Raw genomic sequence first — 19,521 nt, 5'->3', positions numbered from 1 at the left:
TAATTAGAATAAATAACATTTATTATAATTATAATATTCAAAATTAAAATCCAAGAAAATAATTCAAATTATTAATTTTAAAATTAATTAAAATTACGTGAACTGAAATTTTCAAATTAAACATTCAAAACGATCTAATCGTAACGCAAACACCCTACGCGTTGCACGCCCATGGGCCGTACGCACACAGCCATTGCTGGCCATGTGCGCGCAGCCCATGCGCTCGTCGCATAGCTGCTGCTTCCCTATCGCAAGCCTCCGCACGCATTGGTGCTCGCTGCGCGCGCCAGCGCTCAACGCACGCGAGCTATCGCTCGCTGTGCGCGCGCGCGACATCGCTCGCTGGGCGCGCGACATCGCTCGCTGGGCGCGCGACATCGCTCGCTGGGCGCGCGACATCGCTCGCTGGGCGCGCGACATCGCTCGCTGTGCGCGCGAGCCATCGCTCGCTGGGGCGCGACATCGCTCGCTGGGCGGGCGACATCGCGCGCTGTGCGCGCGAGTAATGCTGGGCGCAGCGCTCGTGGCACGCGAGCTTGCGCTCGCTGCGCGCGAGGCTGCGCGCTCTTGTGCGAGGCAGCGCGCGTTGTGGCGCAGCTCGCTTGCTGCCCACACGCGACTGCCTTGGCTCGCCCTTCGCCCATGCCCATTCGTCCATTGCTCGTGGCACACGACACAAGGCAGGGCTGCTGCCTTGTGCTCGTGCATTACGCCCTTGCTCATTGCATTCGTGCCGCACGGGCGACGAGCTACCTTGCTCGTCGTCGCATGCCCGCATTATACAACACCCCTTAAGGGTTACACGAAGCGTCCATTGCTTCGTGCGTGCAAGTTTTATGAACGAATCGCATAAAAATTTAAAATTTATATTTAAAATTAATGACAAATTAATAAATAATATTAATTTCATAATTTTAGGGCGAAAAAATCGAAAATTTATTATCCAATTGATTTCCGATTGTTATGGATTCAAGTCTAGGTCATAAAAATTTAAAATTTATCGTAAATTTACAATTTTTATGGTGGTTTTTAATCATAGGTTTCTAATTAAATTACAATTAATTATGAAAATCAAATTAATTCTAAATTATTCTAATTTTCAACAAATTAATCATAATTACAAATTAGATTGCATAATTAACAAGACTAGGCATTCAAACTTGTTAAACATATGCAGTAGGTCAATCAAAAATTCAAGATTTATCAACAAGAATCCCAAATATTTAATTTAACATCTTAAATTTACGAAATTTTGCATTCGAAAAACTAAAACCTTCGAAAAGTCATAGTTAGGCTTCGAATTTGAGAATTCTGGGTTCGGCAGAAAAATACTACTTTTGTCAAAATTTTAGAATGCCTTTTACATGCGGAATTGACACAAAAATCACTCAGTTCGGATGAGTAACGAAGAAACTGCCGAAAAACTGCGTACGTATAATTAAATAAACGCAATTTGCAATTAATTAACAATTACGAAAATTAATCACCCCTTTTAATTCTTGCAAATTTGTAATATTTAACCATGTTCATGCAATTTAGATTATGAAAATAATAAGGGGCTCGTGATACCACTGTTAGGTTATGATACATATGACAATTCATAAATCATGCGGAAAAAACCATAAACTCAGGAAACATATTATTTACACATAATCATTTAGCATAGATTAGATGCATACTCTTTGTTGCGTGCCTTCCCTAGCTGCGCCCGAACCGAACAAGAACAAGTCTTTTAGGACTCCAAGTGTCGTCCCTCCGTAGATAGTCCACAGCACGTCCGGATCCGCCTTAAGATTGACCAACTAGAATCGCCCTTAAGGTACTAGAAAATTTCGGCAATTTGAGCAAGATGTGTGTTTGAATTTTCTCTCAAAAACTCACTTTGAATACTTTGAAACTTGTGTTATAAATTGTGAGCCCTAGCCTCATATTTATAGCGGTATGGAAAGGGAATCGTAATCCTATTCAGATACAAATTAATCAAACCTAGAATCCTACAAGAACTCTAATTTAATTAATTTATCAAATAGAATTAGGAATTTAATCACTAACCGAACTCTGCATGTTTTAGGAAACGTGCACGAACACAAACACTTGCACACACACGCACGACAGCCACGATGGGCCTCATGCGTGCGCGCGAGCAGCAGCCCACTCAGCGCCCGCGCGCGCTGCGCGCTGCGCGCGATGTGCGCGCTGTGCGCGCTGCGCGCTGCGCGCAGCCTGCTGGGCCTGGCCTTGCTGTTTGTGCGGCGCGCTTGGCTTGCTGGGCGATGGCCTGGCTTCGTGCTGGGCCTCGTCCGGCAGGCCTCGTCCGATGCTTATTCGTACGATGCGCTTCCGATTAAATTTTCCGATTCCGGAATTCATTTCCGATACGAACAATATTTAATATTTCCGATTCCGGAATTAATTTCCGTTTCGAACAAATATTTAATATTTCTGTTTCCGGAATTATTTTCCGATTCCGGTAATATTTCCGATTCTGACAATATTTCCGTTTCCGATAATATTTTCCGATACGTACCATGTTTCCGTTTCCGGCAACATCTACGACTTGGATAATATTTATATTTCCGATACGATCCATATTTCCGTTTCCGGCAATATCATCGTTTCCGGAGTATTCATTCCTTGCCTGTGACGATCTTAGCTCCCACTGAAACCAAGATCCGTCGGTTCCGAATATTCATAGATAGAGTATCTAATGCCATTAGATACTTGATCCGTTTACGTACTATTTGTGTGACCCTACGGGTTCAGTCAAGAGTAAGCTGTGGATTAATATCATTAATTCCACTTGAACTGAAGCGGCCTCTAGCTAGGCATTCAGCTCACTTGATCTCACTGAATTATTAACTTGTTAATTAATACTGAACCGCATTTATTAGACTTAACATAGAATGCATACTTGGACCAAGGGCATTATTTCCTTCATGACTGGTATCTGCTCGTAGCACTGAGTGCGTACGCAACATCCGGGCGTGTACATATCATAGCATACATTATTGAACCAATCAATGATGCATATGGAATCCCATTCATTCGTCTACGCTCATCAAGTGTTTTTGGGCACTGAGTCTTGCTTAGAGTCATTCCATGAGACATGGGTAGGTAGCCTCGCTTGGAGTCTGCCATCTTGAACCTTTCAAGCACCTTATTGATATAAGTGCTTTGACTAAGTCCAATCATCTTTTTAGATCTATCTCTGTAAATCTTGATGCCCAATATGTACTGTGCTTCTCCTAGATCCTTCATCGAAAAACATTTCCCAAGCCAAATCTTGACAGAGTTCAACATAGGAATGTCATTTCCGATAAGTAATATGTCATCGACATATAATACTAGGAAAGAAATTTTGCTCCCACTGACCTTCTTGTATACACAAGATTCGTCTGCGTTCTTGATGAAACCAAAGTCACTAACTACTTCATCTAAACGTATATTCCAGCTCCTGGATGCCTGCTTCAATCCGTAGATTGATTTCTTTAGCTTGCATACCTTTTTAGCATTCTTTGGATCCTCAAAACCTTCAGGCTGTGTCATAAACACAGTTTTTGTTAAAACGCCGTTTAAGAAAGCGGTTTTGACATCCATCTGCCATATTTCGTAATCGTAATATGCAGCGATTGCTAACATTATCCGAATAGATTTTAGCATTGCAACTGGTGAAAAGGTTTCATCGTAATCCACACCGTGGACTTGCCTGTAACCTTTTGCAACCAATCTAGCTTTGAAAACTTCAAGTTTCCCATCCTTGTCCTTTTTCAGTTTGAAAACCCATTTGCTTCCAATGGCTTGGTAGCCATCCGGCAAATCGACCAAATCCCATACTTGGTTTTCTGACATGGAGTCTAATTCAGATTGCATGGCTTCTTGCCATTGCTTGGAGCTAGGGCTCGTCATAGCTTTCTTGTAAGTCGCAGGTTCATCACTTTCAAGTAATAGAACATCATATCTCTCGTTCGTCAAAATACCTAAGTACCTTTCCGGTTGAGATCTATATCTCTGCGATCTAGGCGGGGTTACATCTCTAGATTGACCATGATTCTCACCAGATACTTCTAAAGATCTCTGAGTTTCATCCTGAATGTCATCTTGAGCATTCTCTAGAGTTTGTTGTTCGACTCGAATTTCTTCGAGGTCTACTTTTCTCCCACTTGTCATTTTGGAAATGTGATTCTTTTCCAAAAAGATACCATCTCGAGCAACAAACACTTTGTTCTCAGATGTATTGTAGAAGTAATACCCCTTTGTTTCCTTTGGATAGCCCACAAGGATAGGGATATCAGTGGGGTGGGTTTCTTGGGAGACCCGCACCGCATCCGCCCCAAGTAGGCGGGGATAGAGGTAGGTTTGGCGGGTGATGGGGCGGGGATGGGTATAAAAGTCGCACCCGCCATGGGTGATGGGGCGGGTGTGGATTTTGTGTTGAACCCGCCCCATCCCCGCCCGCCCTGCCCCATCCCTATTTGCCCCGCTTCATATCCGCCATGGGTGATGGTGTGAGTGTGGATTTATTTTCATGTCTAAGGGATAATATGAATTTAGGTGCGATTTTTAAGTTTTTGTTTTGATTTTTTTGTTGTGATGGGTATTTTCTCGATTATATATGTTACTTTAGTAATAAGGTACTTTTTTTTTGTTAAAGGTAACTTTCATTACTTAATTAGTATGCATGGCAAATTAGTAAATGTTTGCTAAATAAGAAAAATTAGGCGGGTATTGGCGCGGGTATGGGGTGGGGATAAGACGGGGATGAATACCTAGTTGGGTGGTGGGGCGGGGATGTATTTTAGTTTATACCCGTTGGGGCGGGGATGGGGATGAATTTTTTACCCGCCATGGATGATGGGGCGGGGATGGGGATGAAAATTTTAGGTGGTGATGGGGATGGAGGAACCTACATCCGCATCCGCCCGGCCCCATTGACATCCCTACACAAGGATACATTTGTCAGATTTTGGATGAACTTTGTCTGAAATTAATCGCTTGACGTATACTTCACATCCCCAAATCTTAAAAAAAGACACATTTGGAGGCTTTCCAAACCATAACTCATATGGAGTCTATTCAACAGCTTTAGACGGAGCTCTATTTATAGTGAGTGCAGCTGTATTTAGTGCATGTCCCCAAAATTCTATTGGAAGTTCGGCCTGACCCATCATTGACCTAACCATGTCTAGCAAGGTTCTGTTCCTCCATTCCGACACACCGTTCCATTGTGGTGTTCCAGGAGGAGTCAATTCTGATAGAATTCCACATTCTTTCAGATGGTCGTCAAATTCATAGCTCAGATATTCACCGCCTCTATCAGACCGCAGTGCTTTAATCTTCTTGCCTAATTGATTCTCTACTTCACTCTGAAATTCCTTGAATTTGTCAAAGGATTCAGACTTATGATTCATTAGGTAGACATAACCATATCTACTGAAGTCATCAGTGAAAGTGATAAAGTAGCTGAAACCACCCCTAGAATTTGTACTCATTGGTCCACATACATCTGTATGGATTAAACCCAATAGTTCAGTTGCTCTTTCTCCAACTTTAGAGAAAGGTTGCTTTGTCATTTTGCCAAGTAAACATGATTCGCACTTACCATAATCCTCTAAGTCAAATGGTTCTAGAATTCCTTCCTTTTGAAGTCTTTCCATGCGTTTCAAGTTAATATGGCCTAATCGAAAATGCCACAGATAGGTGAGATCTGAATCATCTTTTTTGGCCTTTTTGGTATTTATGTTATAAACTTGTTTGTCGTGATCTAATAAATAAAGTCCATTGACTAATCTAGCAGATCCAAAAAACATCTCCTTAAAATAAAACGAACAACTATTGTCTTTTATTAAAAAGGAAAATCCCTTAGAATCTAAGCAAGAAACAGAAATGATGTTTTTAGTAAGACTTGGAACATGGAAACACTCTTCCAGTTCCAAAACTAGCCCAGAGGGCAACGACAAATAATAAGTTCCTACAGCTAATGCAGCAATCCGTGCTCCATTTCCCACTCGTAGGTCGACTTCACCCTTGCTTAACTATCTACTTCTTCTTAGTCCCTGTGGATTGGAACATAAGTGTGAGCCACAACCTGTATCTAATACCCAAGAAGTTGAATTAGCAAGTATACAGTCTATAACGAAAATACCTGAAGATGGAACGACTGTTCCGTTCTTCTGATCTTCCTTTAGCTTCAAGCAATCTCTCTTCCAATGCCCCTTCTTCTTGCAGTAGAAGCATTCAGATTCAGAAGTGGGTTGACTGACCTTCCTCTTTTCAGATTTGGCGCCAGTTGGTTGCTTAGTTTGGCTGGCCTTGTTGCCACCTTTCTTAGCATTCCTCTTCTTTCCAGATTTCTTGAACTTGCCCCCACGCACCATAAGCACATCTTGCTTATCACTTTTGAGCGTCTTTTCAGCGGTCTTCAGCATACCGTGAAGCTCAGTGAGCGTTTTGTCCAGACTATTCATACTGTAGTTCAGTTTGAACTGATCATACCCGCTATGAAGAGAATGGAGGATGGTGTCTACAGCCATTTCCTGAGAGAATTGCTGATCCACCCGACTCATATTCTCAATGAGTCCAATCATTTTGAGAACATGTGGACTTACGGGCTCGCCTTTCTTAAGTTTGGTCTCAAGAATTTGCCTGTGAGTCTCGAATCTTTCGACTCGAGCCAGATATTGGAACATGTTCTTTAACTCACTGATGATCGTGAAAGCATCTGAGTTGATGAACGTTTTCTGCAGATCTGCACTCATGGTGGCGAGCATTAGACATTTCACATCCTTGTTGGCATCAATCCAACGATTGAGGGCTGCCTGAGTGACCCCTTCGCCTGCGGCTTCGGGCATCGCCTCTTCCAGGACATACTCCTTTTCTTCCTGCATAAGAACTATTTGCAAGTTCCTTTGCCGGTCAAGGAAGTTTTTCCCGCTCAACTTCTCCTTTTCGAGAATTGATCGAATGTTGAATGAATTGTTGTTTGCCATAATTAAAACTACAATTGAAAAGAATAAACAAATAAATAACCATTCACAGTTTCTCTTAATAAACTTAAATTCTAGCATACATGCATAATTCAATGTTCATTAAGCATTTTATTCAAGTTATGTGTTCCGGCAGGTGTGAATAAAATGATTCCAAGACCCTAAAATCCATTGAAGAATTAAGCATATTATGTATTTAGACTCAATTCTAAAATCTTTTAGGTAAGCAAAAGCCTTTTGCTAATAGTCTAAAAACTATTCTTGATTGATAGGTACGTCTAAGAACTTATTAGGTAAACCTATCGATTTTGCCACGACATAAAAGGACTCCTTACTTATATCGTTGAGTTTCACCAAAACTAACATTTACTCACAATTATTTGTGTACCTTGCCCCTTTAGGACCAATAAGTAACACCTCGCTGAGCGAAAACTATTACTAGATTGATGTAAAGGATATCCAAGCAAGTGTTTATTTTGGCATGGCACCTTTTAACTCAATTTTTAAGTTTGGAACTTAAGGCTCTTACTATGTTGGTTAGATTTTAAGTGAACTAAAATCCTCAATCATGCAACATAATCAAGCCACAATCTCATGCATAATTAAGACATATTTAAAGCAATAAATAACTTAAAGCATGCATAAGATAAATGTGATCTAGTATGGCCCGACTTCATCTTGAAGCTTCAACTTCAAAGTCCGTCTCGAAAATGGTAACTTCGTCTTGAATTTCACCGTGGGAGGCGTCATTTTCTTCAAATAGGATAAGCTATAATTAAACTAATTACAACTATTTGATGGTACGCAGACCATATTTAAATTGAAAAACAAATTTGGTGCATTAGACCAATTACATTCAAATTAATGGTGCGCAGACCATATTTTCTATCCTATTTGGGCCATACTAGTCACTCCATAACCTGCAAAACAGTACATATACAATATATACCATTCACCCATTCATTATCATGAATGGCCCACATAGCTGGTTAGTAAAACACGTTATGCATCACATAAATATTTGCAGCAATTAATTAAGGGCACCAATAATCTACCAATTATTCAGTCCTTACTAATTCTAATCAAGTTGTTTAACCTTAAAGGATTTGTAGACCTAATCAAGAGTTTATGACTAAAAATTGCTCCCACTTAAACCAATAAATTCATATGCTTTACTAACTTTAAACATAAAAATGTATTTCTAGTCTAACCGGAAACATACAAATTTAATTAAAATTTAAAGCTCATATAAATTTATAATCGAATCCATTAATTTAATTTATTTCAGTTGAATTATACGAATTTAAATTAATTCAAGATTTAATTTTAGTAAAATAATTAGTATAAATAAATTTTATAATAATTATAATATTTCAAAATTAAAATCCGAGAAAACAGTTTAAATTACGAATTTTAAAATTAATTAAAATCGTTTCCGAACTGAAAATTAAAAATTAAATTCAAAGCGCATCAATCGGGTCAAGACGAGGCCATGGGCTTGCGCCCATGCCCCGTCGAGTCCACGAGGCAGCATCGCCCCTCACGAGTAATCGCACAGCAAGGCACGAGCAGCTGCCACGCGCAAACGCAGCAAGCCGAGCCACGCTTGCGCGCAGCATCGCTCGCTGCTTCGTAGCGCAGAAGTTGCTTGGCGAGGTTGGGCGAGGCAGCGCTCGTTGCTGCGAGGCACCCCTCACTCCCCGCGCGCGCGCCTGCCATTGCTCGCTCGCCTTGCTTCTTCGCCCATCCGCCCATGCATCATCGCAGCACTCGACGCAAGGCAGGGCTGCTGCCTTGTGCTCGCGTGCTACTCGCCTTGCTCGTTGCATTCGTACCGCATGGGCGACGAGCTCCCTTCACTACAAAAATAGGGTGCATATTTAGACCGATCAGTTTCGACGCTGTTGGAAAGGGTCGCATGGGTAAGGGGGGCGCGAATATATAATCTGCATATTTCGACGGTTTGTACAGTCGAAACAAATTTCGACTTTCCGGAGCGTCGATATGTGCATAAAAAGACACGTGGGTAACACGTGTTGCATAAAGAATTTATTTTTCACAAAAATTCCCGCCTAACTGAAACTTTCGCAATCCCGCTTTACTGGGCTGCAACTTCCACGTTTCTCTCAACTCCTCCATCACCGACCTTGCTAGCTAGCTCCAAAACCTAACCACCCTCCGACGAATCCGACGAATCCGTCCTCTATCATCACGTTCAACACCGTTAGCGCCCTTGGATTTCGTCTTCAACCTATACCGTTAGCAGAATCAAATCCCTCAATTCTCTCAGTTCATCCCACTTTTATCTCACTTCTCATCCTATATTTTCAAGGAAATCGCAATTGAATTCGAAATTCGCCCAAAAAATTCAAGATAAATTCGCTGCTTCCTCTATTTTTTTGTTGGAGAAATTCGAGCATCATCTGGGTTTTGAGTTGCTGCTTCCTTGGTGTATCTGATAAATCCGCTCAATTCTTGACTGTAATTCGATCTTCCAGGTTAGTTTTCTTGTTTTTTTATTTTTTTTATTTTTACTTTTGTTGCTGAAATTGTATGTTTTAACTTTTAAGTTCTTCTCTACATATTTAAAATATTTTCAGGAAATATATATACAAATTGTATGGTTATTTAGTTTTTGTAGCTGTATTTTGTGAAATAATTGTCTCAACATCTTGATCGAAAAGAGTTTTTTTGGAATTTTTGCTTCAATTCGTGTATTTGTTGATGTATTTTCTTTAAACTTGGGTTATGTGTTTAGCTGTCTAGGTTAGGCTTGATAGTGTGGATGTAAAAACAAAAATCTGGATTTAATTATTCCAGAAAATACCAAGAGCTATTGGCTTTTTTTACATGATGATTGGCTTTTTTTCTATCCTTTTTCTGTTGGCTTCCAGGAGTCAGCAGGATTGGTGATCATACCTGATGGATTTGTTTTTCACTTAATGTTATTTTGGCATGTATATTGGCTGCAAGAGACCTTTAATACGATATCAACCACCAATAACTTGAGAAATGATAACATGGAATGGATATCAACAAGAACTGCATCAAACAGACCTAAATGAACTCCCAAAATTATGGTTCAGTAACTGATTCCAGTAGTTTTGTTATGGTTCAGATGTAAATCCCGGAATTGAGAAAGTTTACTTACAGAAAATTTGTATTGGTCCAGTGAGTTTGTTAATGGTTTAGGAATAAGGACTGTAATTTAGGGAGATTGCTTATGGAATACGGTAATGCTTCCTGTTATGTTATTATTCGACAAATGTATGAGGTGAGACGCTTTAGTGTGGTGATTCCATTTGGGATATTTTACTAGAGAGAAATCTTTTCTACTAAAGGAGAACAATGCGTCTCTTTGTATGTCTACCCAGATAAGATTACTTGCTGCTTTATTGCCTACTGCATTCATAACTGTCTGAAATGCAGATAAGAATCTACATTCAGCAAAGCATGGAACTGAAAGAAAGCACCACCCCCGAGTTTTAGGTCTGAACTCTGAACACCAACCTGTAGTTTGGCATCTTGGATAGGACCTGTCCCAGATTCGTAGTTGTGTTTTGAGAGTCAAATAAATGTTATCCTGTTAAACTCAACTAGTAATGTACATTATGTCTTCCTTTTTAATGGGCGTATCATTGTCGCCCTTTTTCATACTCCGCTTCTGCGTTGGGTCTGGTTGCCCTCGCTTCTATCCTATAATGCGTATCATCTTGTTTTCCATTCTCGATGATTATGCCATATCACCTACAGTAACCAATCAATAACATTAAATACCTGGGTTTAAGTTAGTGATGTGTCGAAACATAATCAGGACACGACATGAGACTTAAGAGTTGACAGTTGAGACTTGAGACATGATCTAAAACCATTCCTGAGTTAGGTTGTGAACCCCTCAAATGAAGAAGAAAGAATTTTGAAGAGTCCGTCTGGGTTATCAGTATGTACCTATCAAAATGATCCAACGAACACGGGTTTAGAGCACAAAGAAGTAAAATTACTAAATCAGAAACAAGAAATTATTATATCAAAGATTAAAATTTTCACAATAAAATATCCTTGTTGTTTTCTCCCATATTAGGTTTATTCTAATCAGATCAGTTCTGATCAATTATGATGTTCTGTTCTGATCCGTTCTGATCAGATCAGTTCTGTTAGTTCTGATCAGATAGTTCTGTTCTGATCAGTTCTGATCAGATCATTCTGCTCTGATCAGCTCCAGTAATAGTATCCTTGTTGTTTTCTCCCATATTAGATGTGTTCTGGTCAGATTAGTTCTGATCAGTTATGATGTTCCGTTCTGATCAGATCAGTTCTGTTCTGATCAGTTCAGATCAGATCAGTTCTGTTCTGATCAGTTCAGATCAGATCAGTTCTGTTCTGATCAGTTCTGATCAGATGAGTTCAGTTCTGATCAGTTCTGATCAGATCAGTTTTTATCGGTTCAGTTCTGACCAGTTTGTTCAGATCCGTTCTGTCTTAAGGATTTCAGTTTCAACCTGTTCATAGAGCTGCTTCTACTTCACATTCTGTAGATCCAAATATCTTCTACTGAATTTTTTTTCTCTTATTGTGCTAGCTAGGTATTTAAATACATGAAACCATTCTCTCTATTCTTGATAAGTTTATAGAGAATAAGAATATTCAAATCACTATCACCACTAATCAACACATCTACCATATTTATTGTCGCTTATTGTCACCTTATAGATTTTTTGTTTTTTCTTTATAAGGGTTGTAAATTGTAATATTCTTCGTTAGTTTCAACACCTATTTGCTTATTATTTGACACTAGTATGTGCCCGTGCTAATGCACGGGAACTTAAGATTTTAAAAAGTTAACTAAATATTATTTGCCTTTCTTATACTTGTACTTAATTATATTTTTTTGGTTAATATATTTTTACTTACCATTTCAAATTTGTATTTTTACTTACCATTTCAAATATGTATCTTACACAGAAGCATTGGAAGCTTTGGACTTTAGTTCAAGTGGCCGCCGGTTTTAAGCTTCTTCGTGGAATTTGGGATCTACTTTATCCCAACATCTCTCTCCCAAGCGTTTTACAGGTGCTTAGTGTTAAATTTGACATTCTTATTATTATGAAGAATTTGCCTTCATTTTTCTAATCAACTTGTGGTTGTGTGTAAGTGATAAAAAGATTAAATCATACATATTATCAAACAAAAAATTTGAGTGCAATTATTAGACTCCTGCCTTGGATATTTTCTTTTAGCTTTTACCATCTTATTCATTATGTTGAAATTTTGTGCTCATAAATGAGTGAAACTCGCATGCTTTGTTTTCCTTGTTGAATTCACGTGCAGTTGAAAGTATGACCTTCTATGCTAAAAAAATATAATATGGAGTTAATGGAAATGAAGTTCTAGTGAGAAGACGAATATAGGTACCAAATATTAGTCACTAGTGAAGAAGAATTAAAGAAGAAACATAAAGTTATGTCATGTGCTTTTCAGAATCAATTTATAACATTTGGTTTTGTAGAAATCCTGTTGTTTTTAAGAAGGCTTTTAAATCAGTAAATGCTTTTGTAAAAGAGATATTGTTTAAGGCCTCTTGTAGAAGCACTAATTAGATTATTGGTAATATCTTAGGTTGGATAGGTGCCTCTGTTAGAGGTGATTTTGTTTGGTGGCCCTCGATTAATGTAACCTTGATGTTTCAAGGTCTCTTTTGTTGTTAATAAAATCATTGTTAATTGCCAAAAAAAGAAAGCATAAAGTTATGTTATGAATTATATGTTATATCAAGGTTATAAGAATGATCATAACGTTTACCTATAAAATTTCATATTATACAACGCATATTACTAATTATATATCTTATTACTATACTATTTTTCGTATAGATATGGATACAAGTTGGATAGATCTACCCACTGGCCACCCTGAATATATCGATGGTTGTATGCAATTCATTGCGTTTGCCAATCAAGGTCTATTCGAAGGAAAAATTAGATGTCCATGTAAGAACTGTAAGGTGGATAAATGGTTCCCGGTTAATGATGTAGAGCGACATATTTTGTTTAAGGGGTTTTATAAGTCGTATAGAAATTGGATCTTTCATGGTAAAGGGGATATGGTTCAACGTATGTTAGGGAGTGATGGAGGGAGTACTAGTGAAGGATCCCTTGGTAATCAAAGTGGGTTTGTAGGTCGAGATAATATGGGAGGACTATTAAGATCAGCTTTTAGTGTTAATGTGCCACCCAATTTTCCAACTTTTGAAGCAAGAGAGGATGGTGAATGGACTGAGGAGCCCGTGTCATACGACACAGATGTTGAATATGATGATTCTACAATAGAAGAAGATGCGACATATAAGAAGCTACTTCAAGCTTCTGAGGAGAAATTATATGAGGGGTGTATTAATTTTTCAAAGTTATCTTTTCTTCTACACTTATTTCACTTGAAGTGTATGCATCACTGGTCCATTGAATCTTTCAATATGCTCTTGAAGCTGATTTTAGATGCATTTCCTCAAATACTTGATTTTCCCTCGTCTTATTATTACAGTAAGAAAATGATAAAAGACTTGGGCCTTGGGTATGAAAAAATTGATGCTTGTCCTAATGATTGTATGCTGTATTGGGGTGAATTTTTAGAGAAAGACAAATGTCATGTTTGTGGTAAATCGAGGTGGAAAACAACCAAGGGTAAGAAGGGTGACGATGTAAGTGATCAAGGTACGAATACTTGTAAGAAAGGTGTGCCAGCTAAGGTAATGCGATATTTTCCTCTTATCCCAAGACTAAAAAGAATCTACATGTCATCAGAAACAGCAGAAGATATGAGATGGCATGATACAGAGCGATTGGGTGAAGATGATAAGAAGATTTTGAGGCATCCTTCCGATGCCTTAGCGTGGAAGGCATTTGATGAGCGTTATAGAGATTTTGCATTAGACCCTCGTAGTGTTCGATTAGGTCTTGCGAGCGATGGGTTTAATCCATACCGTTTAATGAACACTACTTATAGTACATGGCCAGTGGTGTTGATTCCTTATAATCTTCCACCATGGCTATGTATGAAACCATCTTCTTTCATTTTGTCCACACTTATTCCCGGAAAAGCAAGTCCTGGAAATGATATTGACGTGTATTTGCAACCATTAGTTCATGAGTTAAAATTGTTGTGGGGAGGGGTTGAAGCTTTTGATGCTTTTGACGGAGTGAAATTTAATTTGCGCGCGGCTCTGCTTTGGACTATTAATGACTTTCCTGGCTATGCAATGCTCTCTGGTTTGAGCACAAAAGGTTACAATGCATGTCCTATATGCATGGATTCCACACCTTCTGATAGATTTGGGAACAAGATTTGTTATTGTAGCTATAGAAAATGGTTACCCGCAGATCACCCATATCGACGTCAGGGTGAAAAGTTTTGTGAGAAGTTTGGAACTAATGAGTTGGGTGAAGCCCCATCTCGTCCTAGCGGCACTGATATATTGAGGCAACAAGAAAAGGTCGAGTATGTTTATGGAAAGTCAAAGGCACCACCGAAAAAGAGACAAAGAGGACATACTGATAACAATGATGTCCAAGATGAAATTGTCTTTGGTACCAAGAGAAGCATATTCTTTGATTTGGTGTATTGGGAGCATAATCTTCTAAGGCATAATTTAGACGTTATGCACATTGAGAAAAATGTGTCTGAGAATCTTTTGGGAACACTTCTTAGTATGGATAAGAGTAGAGATAATAGGGATGATCGAGAAGCCCTTGAAGCATGGAGAATAAAGACTCACCTTTGGCTTAGTGCTGATCATAATGGAAATGAATACATGCCTCCAGCTTCCTATTCTATGTCTAGGGAGGAAAAAGAGAGATTCTTAACTGTTTTGCAGAAACTTAAAGTTCCGGATGGATATGGATCCAACCTTTCTAGTTGTGTGAATATGAAGCAAAGGAAGTTGATTAACCTCAAGAGTCATGACAACCATGTTCTAATGCAAGATATCCTCCCCGTCGCCTTAAGAGCTTCTAATGCTACAAAGGTGATTGACTTGTTGGCTAGATTGTCTTCGTTTTTCAAGAAGTTGTGCTCCACCAGTATTGATCCAGATGATTTAGATGGTCTTCAAGATGGAATTGTTTTAACTCTTTGTCAGTTGGAAATGGAGTTTTTGCCTTCATTTTTCACAATCATGGTCCATTTGTTGATTCACTTAGTGGAGGAGGTTAAACTTGGTGGACCAGTGCAATACAGATGGATGTATCCCATTGAAAGGTTTATATCTTACCTATGTGAATTATATATTTTTTTATTAAATAATTTACATTTATTATATACAAATATTTTATTTGAAAGGTACTTGTCCCATTTGAAGTCACATGTAACCAATAAAGCCCAACCTGAAGGATCTATTGCGGAAGGCTACCTTTTAGAGGAGACAATTAGGTTTTGCTCGAGATATCTTCAAGGTGTTAAGACCATCTTCAACATGCCTAAAAGGATGGATGATGACATTTCAAATTCTGATGATTACTTATTTAATTCCGGCGGTCGAGTCATTGGAAAGGAGGTCAGCATTCGCCTTGATGGTCAAAGCTTAAAACAAGCCCATCGCTACGTTTTACTTCACTCTGATGAGATCAAAGGGGATCTAGAGTAAGTATTATGTTGGTTTTCTTTTGAATAACAAATTTTGTAATAAATCACTCTTATGTTTTTTCTTCTTCCACGAAGTGAATTTTTAACCGAGAAGCGTCAAATGAACTTAGAAATTTCCGTCGCGGAGAGTGATGAAAGTAAATGGATCATCAATGAATTTGGAGGGTGGCTGCGAAACAAGGTTACTTAAGTTCTTTTAATGTTAATACATACTTCTGTTTTTGAAAAAATAAACTTTATTTGATATAATTAAGTATTATCGTAGGTACATTTCATAGATGCAACCACCGAAGATGGGAAACTAAGAAAAGCTTTGGCGGGTGGTTTGCATTCTTATGGTAGAAAATTAAAAGGATACATAATCAATGGATACAAATTCCTTTCCACTGATCGCGATTGTCGTCTTTTGACACAAAATTCTGGAGTTATGGTTGAAGCGGATGGAGTGGCATACTACGGAAAAGTGATGGATATCTATGAATTAAATTACTATGGAGATTATAAAGTTGTATTGTTTCGTTGTGATTGGGTAGACATTCGTAGGGGTGTAAGAACATATCCAAACGGCGGAGTATGTGTCAATTTCTCTAAATTGATGCATACTGGACGATTATTGCAAGATGATCCATTTGTCTTCTCATCTCAAGCAAAACAAGTTTTTTACATAGAAGATGAGATACAAAAAGGATGGTTCCATGTTGTTAAGAATAAGCCTAGAGATTTGTTTGATTTAGGTGATTCTTTACCAGTAGCGGAAGAGGGTGGGGCCGATTGACCATGCTTATTTATTTTATGCCGTTATTCTTTGTATTTGTATTCTATTGATTCGATCTATGGACTTATTATCTTTTATTTTCAATGTACTAGTTATATCATGCTCTTTTCCGGAAGCTCTTGGGTTACTCTCTTGTATTGTCTCTTGGTTATTGGGATTATTGCATAATAAAGTAAGGATTGAGGTGAGTGACTAATGAAGGGAAAGATTAAAAGGAAAGACTGGGATCATGGATTGTGGATAAATCTGCAATTCAGCAATATGATATCTGAATTTAGTTTAATGTTTGAAACAACGTTTAATCTTATATCATTCACCTTAATTAGGTTTGCAGATTAACACATTTATTTCTCTGTACACCCATATATAGTGGTGAGCCTATTGACGGTTTCACCCCTATGAATGTCTTCACAATGTAGCATGGCTGAAGTTTGTAGCAAATTACTGAAATTTTATTCAAAATAAAACTAACTAAAGGCTGAGCATCTGCATCTGTGCTGCTGGTTTCAAGCTGAGTTCAGCCTTTTCTTCAAGTTGTTCTGGGTAGGGTTCTCTAATCTGTTCTGATGTTCTGTTCTGATGTATGCAGGGGCTGGTTTTTTTTCTCTTGCATTTTGGTTCTTTTCTCTTGCAGTCTGGTTGCAGGCGACTTATCGGTTGAGGTCTGCTACTATCTTTTTACGTTACAGTTGATTCTTCTGTGTTGGCTGGCTTCTTAAGTGTTTCAGCTTCCTGTTGTGTTGACTTCCCGCCTGCTATGCTAATATTTATGAGTAGATTGCTTTTGCAACTCAGTAGCAGGCAACTTACTATTTAGAAGCTTAATATAGACGTGGAGTTAATTGGTCGACTATGAACCAAAGGATAAGTCTCATGTATTGTTTCTCTTGTCTTTGTGATAGAATGGATAGATGTGTGTGTGTGTGTGACGGGGGATGCTTCGATGCGTTGCTTTGAAATAGACAGTAAATCTGGTTGTGTAGGCAGCTTTGTGGGATATACCAAGTCACCTTACCTTTCACGTTCCTTATTTGTAACTAATTTTACTTAAAGAAAACTAAGCTTAGATAGGAATTTCACCTCCCAGATGCTGCAGCAGCAAAGAACTTCTCTGTTCTGCGGATCGGTTCTGGAACAACAAAATGTGAAGCCTGATATGACCATTGATGAGAATCTCTGCAAAGTTTTCCTTTGAGACGCTTGATGAGTTGTTGGAACTCCTTTCTCTGTAGTCTATGTCCACAAAGTATGAAGTGTGCCGTTTGTTTATTTTTAACCTTTTCCAACTCAGGAATAATGTTTAAGGAACTTGAAGTTGCTGCATCGCTCTCATTTGCTGTCAAATTCGACTTACTGGTTCCATCTTTACTTACATCTTCATCATTATCAACAAACAGCTTACTTCTGATACATTCATCATTGTCTTGCACCTCATCAGTCTTGTTTAACACTAGTGTGCCACGCCTCTTTTTCCCCGCTATTTTACCAGCATGTTTTCCACCCTTACTAACTGCATCACTCTCATTGATTGTCAAATTGGACTTAGTACTGATCTGCTTTCCACCATCAACATTCGTTTTATTTGCATCGCCCTCATTGACTTGCACCTCAGACTTGTTTAACACCAGAGTACCACCACGCCTCTTCTTCCCAGCTAATTTACCAGCAGATTTAACACCCTTACTAGTACTTTGATCATTTGCAAGAACAGGTTCGTTTTCTTTGTCAAATTTCGTTTAATCAAGATGACAGTCTTGTAAAGATAACAGTTTTCTAGATTGATGTACTGTTTTTGGATTTGTTCTTGTCCAAGGGTCCCAGAGTAAACTTGGTGTGCATCGGGATTCAGTCTCAGTTTGTCCTTGGCTAGTAAGATTGCAGCCTGGCTGCATTTGCTGATATGACAGGAGTTCTCTCTATAGGAGAAGTTGTCTCTTGGTTTATAGATCAGTGAATTTCTAGACAAAAGAAGTATGAGTCAATTTACTGCTAATCTGTGGTTCCATCTAGGATTTTGTTAGTGTTTTCTGCTTCCATCTGTTTATAACAAGGTTTTTGAGTTGGTTGCTTATTTTGTTCCTTCTTTAGTTGATGGTAGATAATGTCCTAAGTCTAGAAAGATAGGGCTGAACATGCTTACCTACATTCTGAATTCCAACTCTGACATAAGAACGAAAACAATGCCACCAAATTTCCTGATAACGCCATTGTATATATATATACTATATGTTAAGATAGAGTTATAGTACCCTTAAAAAAAGAAAAAAGATGTAGTACCATACTACTAATACTAATAGTATCCTAATATTGATTGATAAAAATAAGTTTCTTGTTTTCAAGAAACACAAACCTGTCAAGTATTATGTTTACAGAGTGTATTTTTTGTTTTATGGAGCAAATTCTTTTCTGAAAGAATAATGGTTTTGTAAAGATAAATATTCTATTTAATCCAAGTCATGGTGTATTCCATGTTATTAGGTTCTGCATTCTTTGATTATTGAGTCTCTATGTTCATAATCGAACTTATTGGCTGACTGCACTGCTAGATTTTTTACGGTAGTCCATAAGAATTTTGAGCTGTGTATTTAGTTGTGGCCTTACTAGTTCAAATTACACTATCATCTTGATTAAACAAAGTATTAATTAATCCCAGATATGCAGCTTGCTTATATCCTATTTACTATTTAGTGTTTCATTCTTATATTTGTTGGTTTCATCATTTTTTTTTATTCATGGCTGATTGTGTTTCTTACTTGCTGAACAGGAACTAAAAGTCATGACTTACAGTACTAAAAGAACATTTTTAGCTACCGATGACAGATCAAGCCTTGGTGCATCGAAGTCACCCAAACCTTCTGATCCATCACCCAAATCTTCTGATCCATCCATCCAAAACTGGGGACCGTTCACCCCTCCAACACTTGGAGTATCACAATCATTTGGGTCTGTTTCACAACCCATCAAACAACCCACAACTGCTAAAAAACCCACCCTTTCTACATCATCTCCTTCAATGGTTGCATCACAATCATCTTACATGCATGTGAGTGAAAATGCATTTCAAAATCAATCTCCTCCATCCAATCATATTGAGGCTGAAGTTATGCCAACTTATAACTGGGAGGAATC

General features: G+C 38.4%; 1 protein-coding gene across 1 annotated transcript; it reads left to right on the top strand.

Annotated features, from left to right (window-relative positions):
• The first annotated feature begins 12,855 nt into the window (after positions 1-12,855).
• On the top strand, positions 12,856-16,392 carry LOC130466716 (uncharacterized). The gene is made up of 4 exons (XM_056835324.1): positions 12,856-15,233; positions 15,315-15,614; positions 15,693-15,798; positions 15,883-16,392. The coding sequence occupies exons 1-4, from the start codon at positions 12,856-12,858 to the stop codon at positions 16,390-16,392; spliced, it is 3,294 nt and encodes a 1,097-aa protein (XP_056691302.1).
• Positions 16,393-19,521: the final 3,129 nt, after the last annotated feature.

The sequence above is a fragment of the Spinacia oleracea genome, chromosome 2 (genome assembly GCF_020520425.1).
Source record: "Spinacia oleracea cultivar Varoflay chromosome 2, BTI_SOV_V1, whole genome shotgun sequence".
NCBI lineage: Eukaryota > Viridiplantae > Streptophyta > Magnoliopsida > Caryophyllales > Amaranthaceae > Spinacia > Spinacia oleracea.
The sequence above is the reverse complement of the archived record's forward strand: the minus strand, read 5'-3'. Positions and strand labels throughout refer to the sequence as shown.

What these genes read in the sequence shown, in the direction of transcription:
- LOC130466716 (XM_056835324.1), top strand. Translation starts at nt 12,856, where the DNA reads ATGGATACAAGTTGGATAGATCTACCCACTGGCCACCCTGAATATATC. An exon ending in GAGATCAAAGGGGATCTAGA is followed by an intron (nt 15,615 to 15,692) that starts GTAAGTATTATG and finishes TCTTCCACGAAG; the next exon opens with TGAATTTTTAACCGAGAAGC. An exon ending in GAGGGTGGCTGCGAAACAAG is followed by an intron (nt 15,799 to 15,882) that starts GTTACTTAAGTT and finishes GTATTATCGTAG; the next exon opens with GTACATTTCATAGATGCAAC.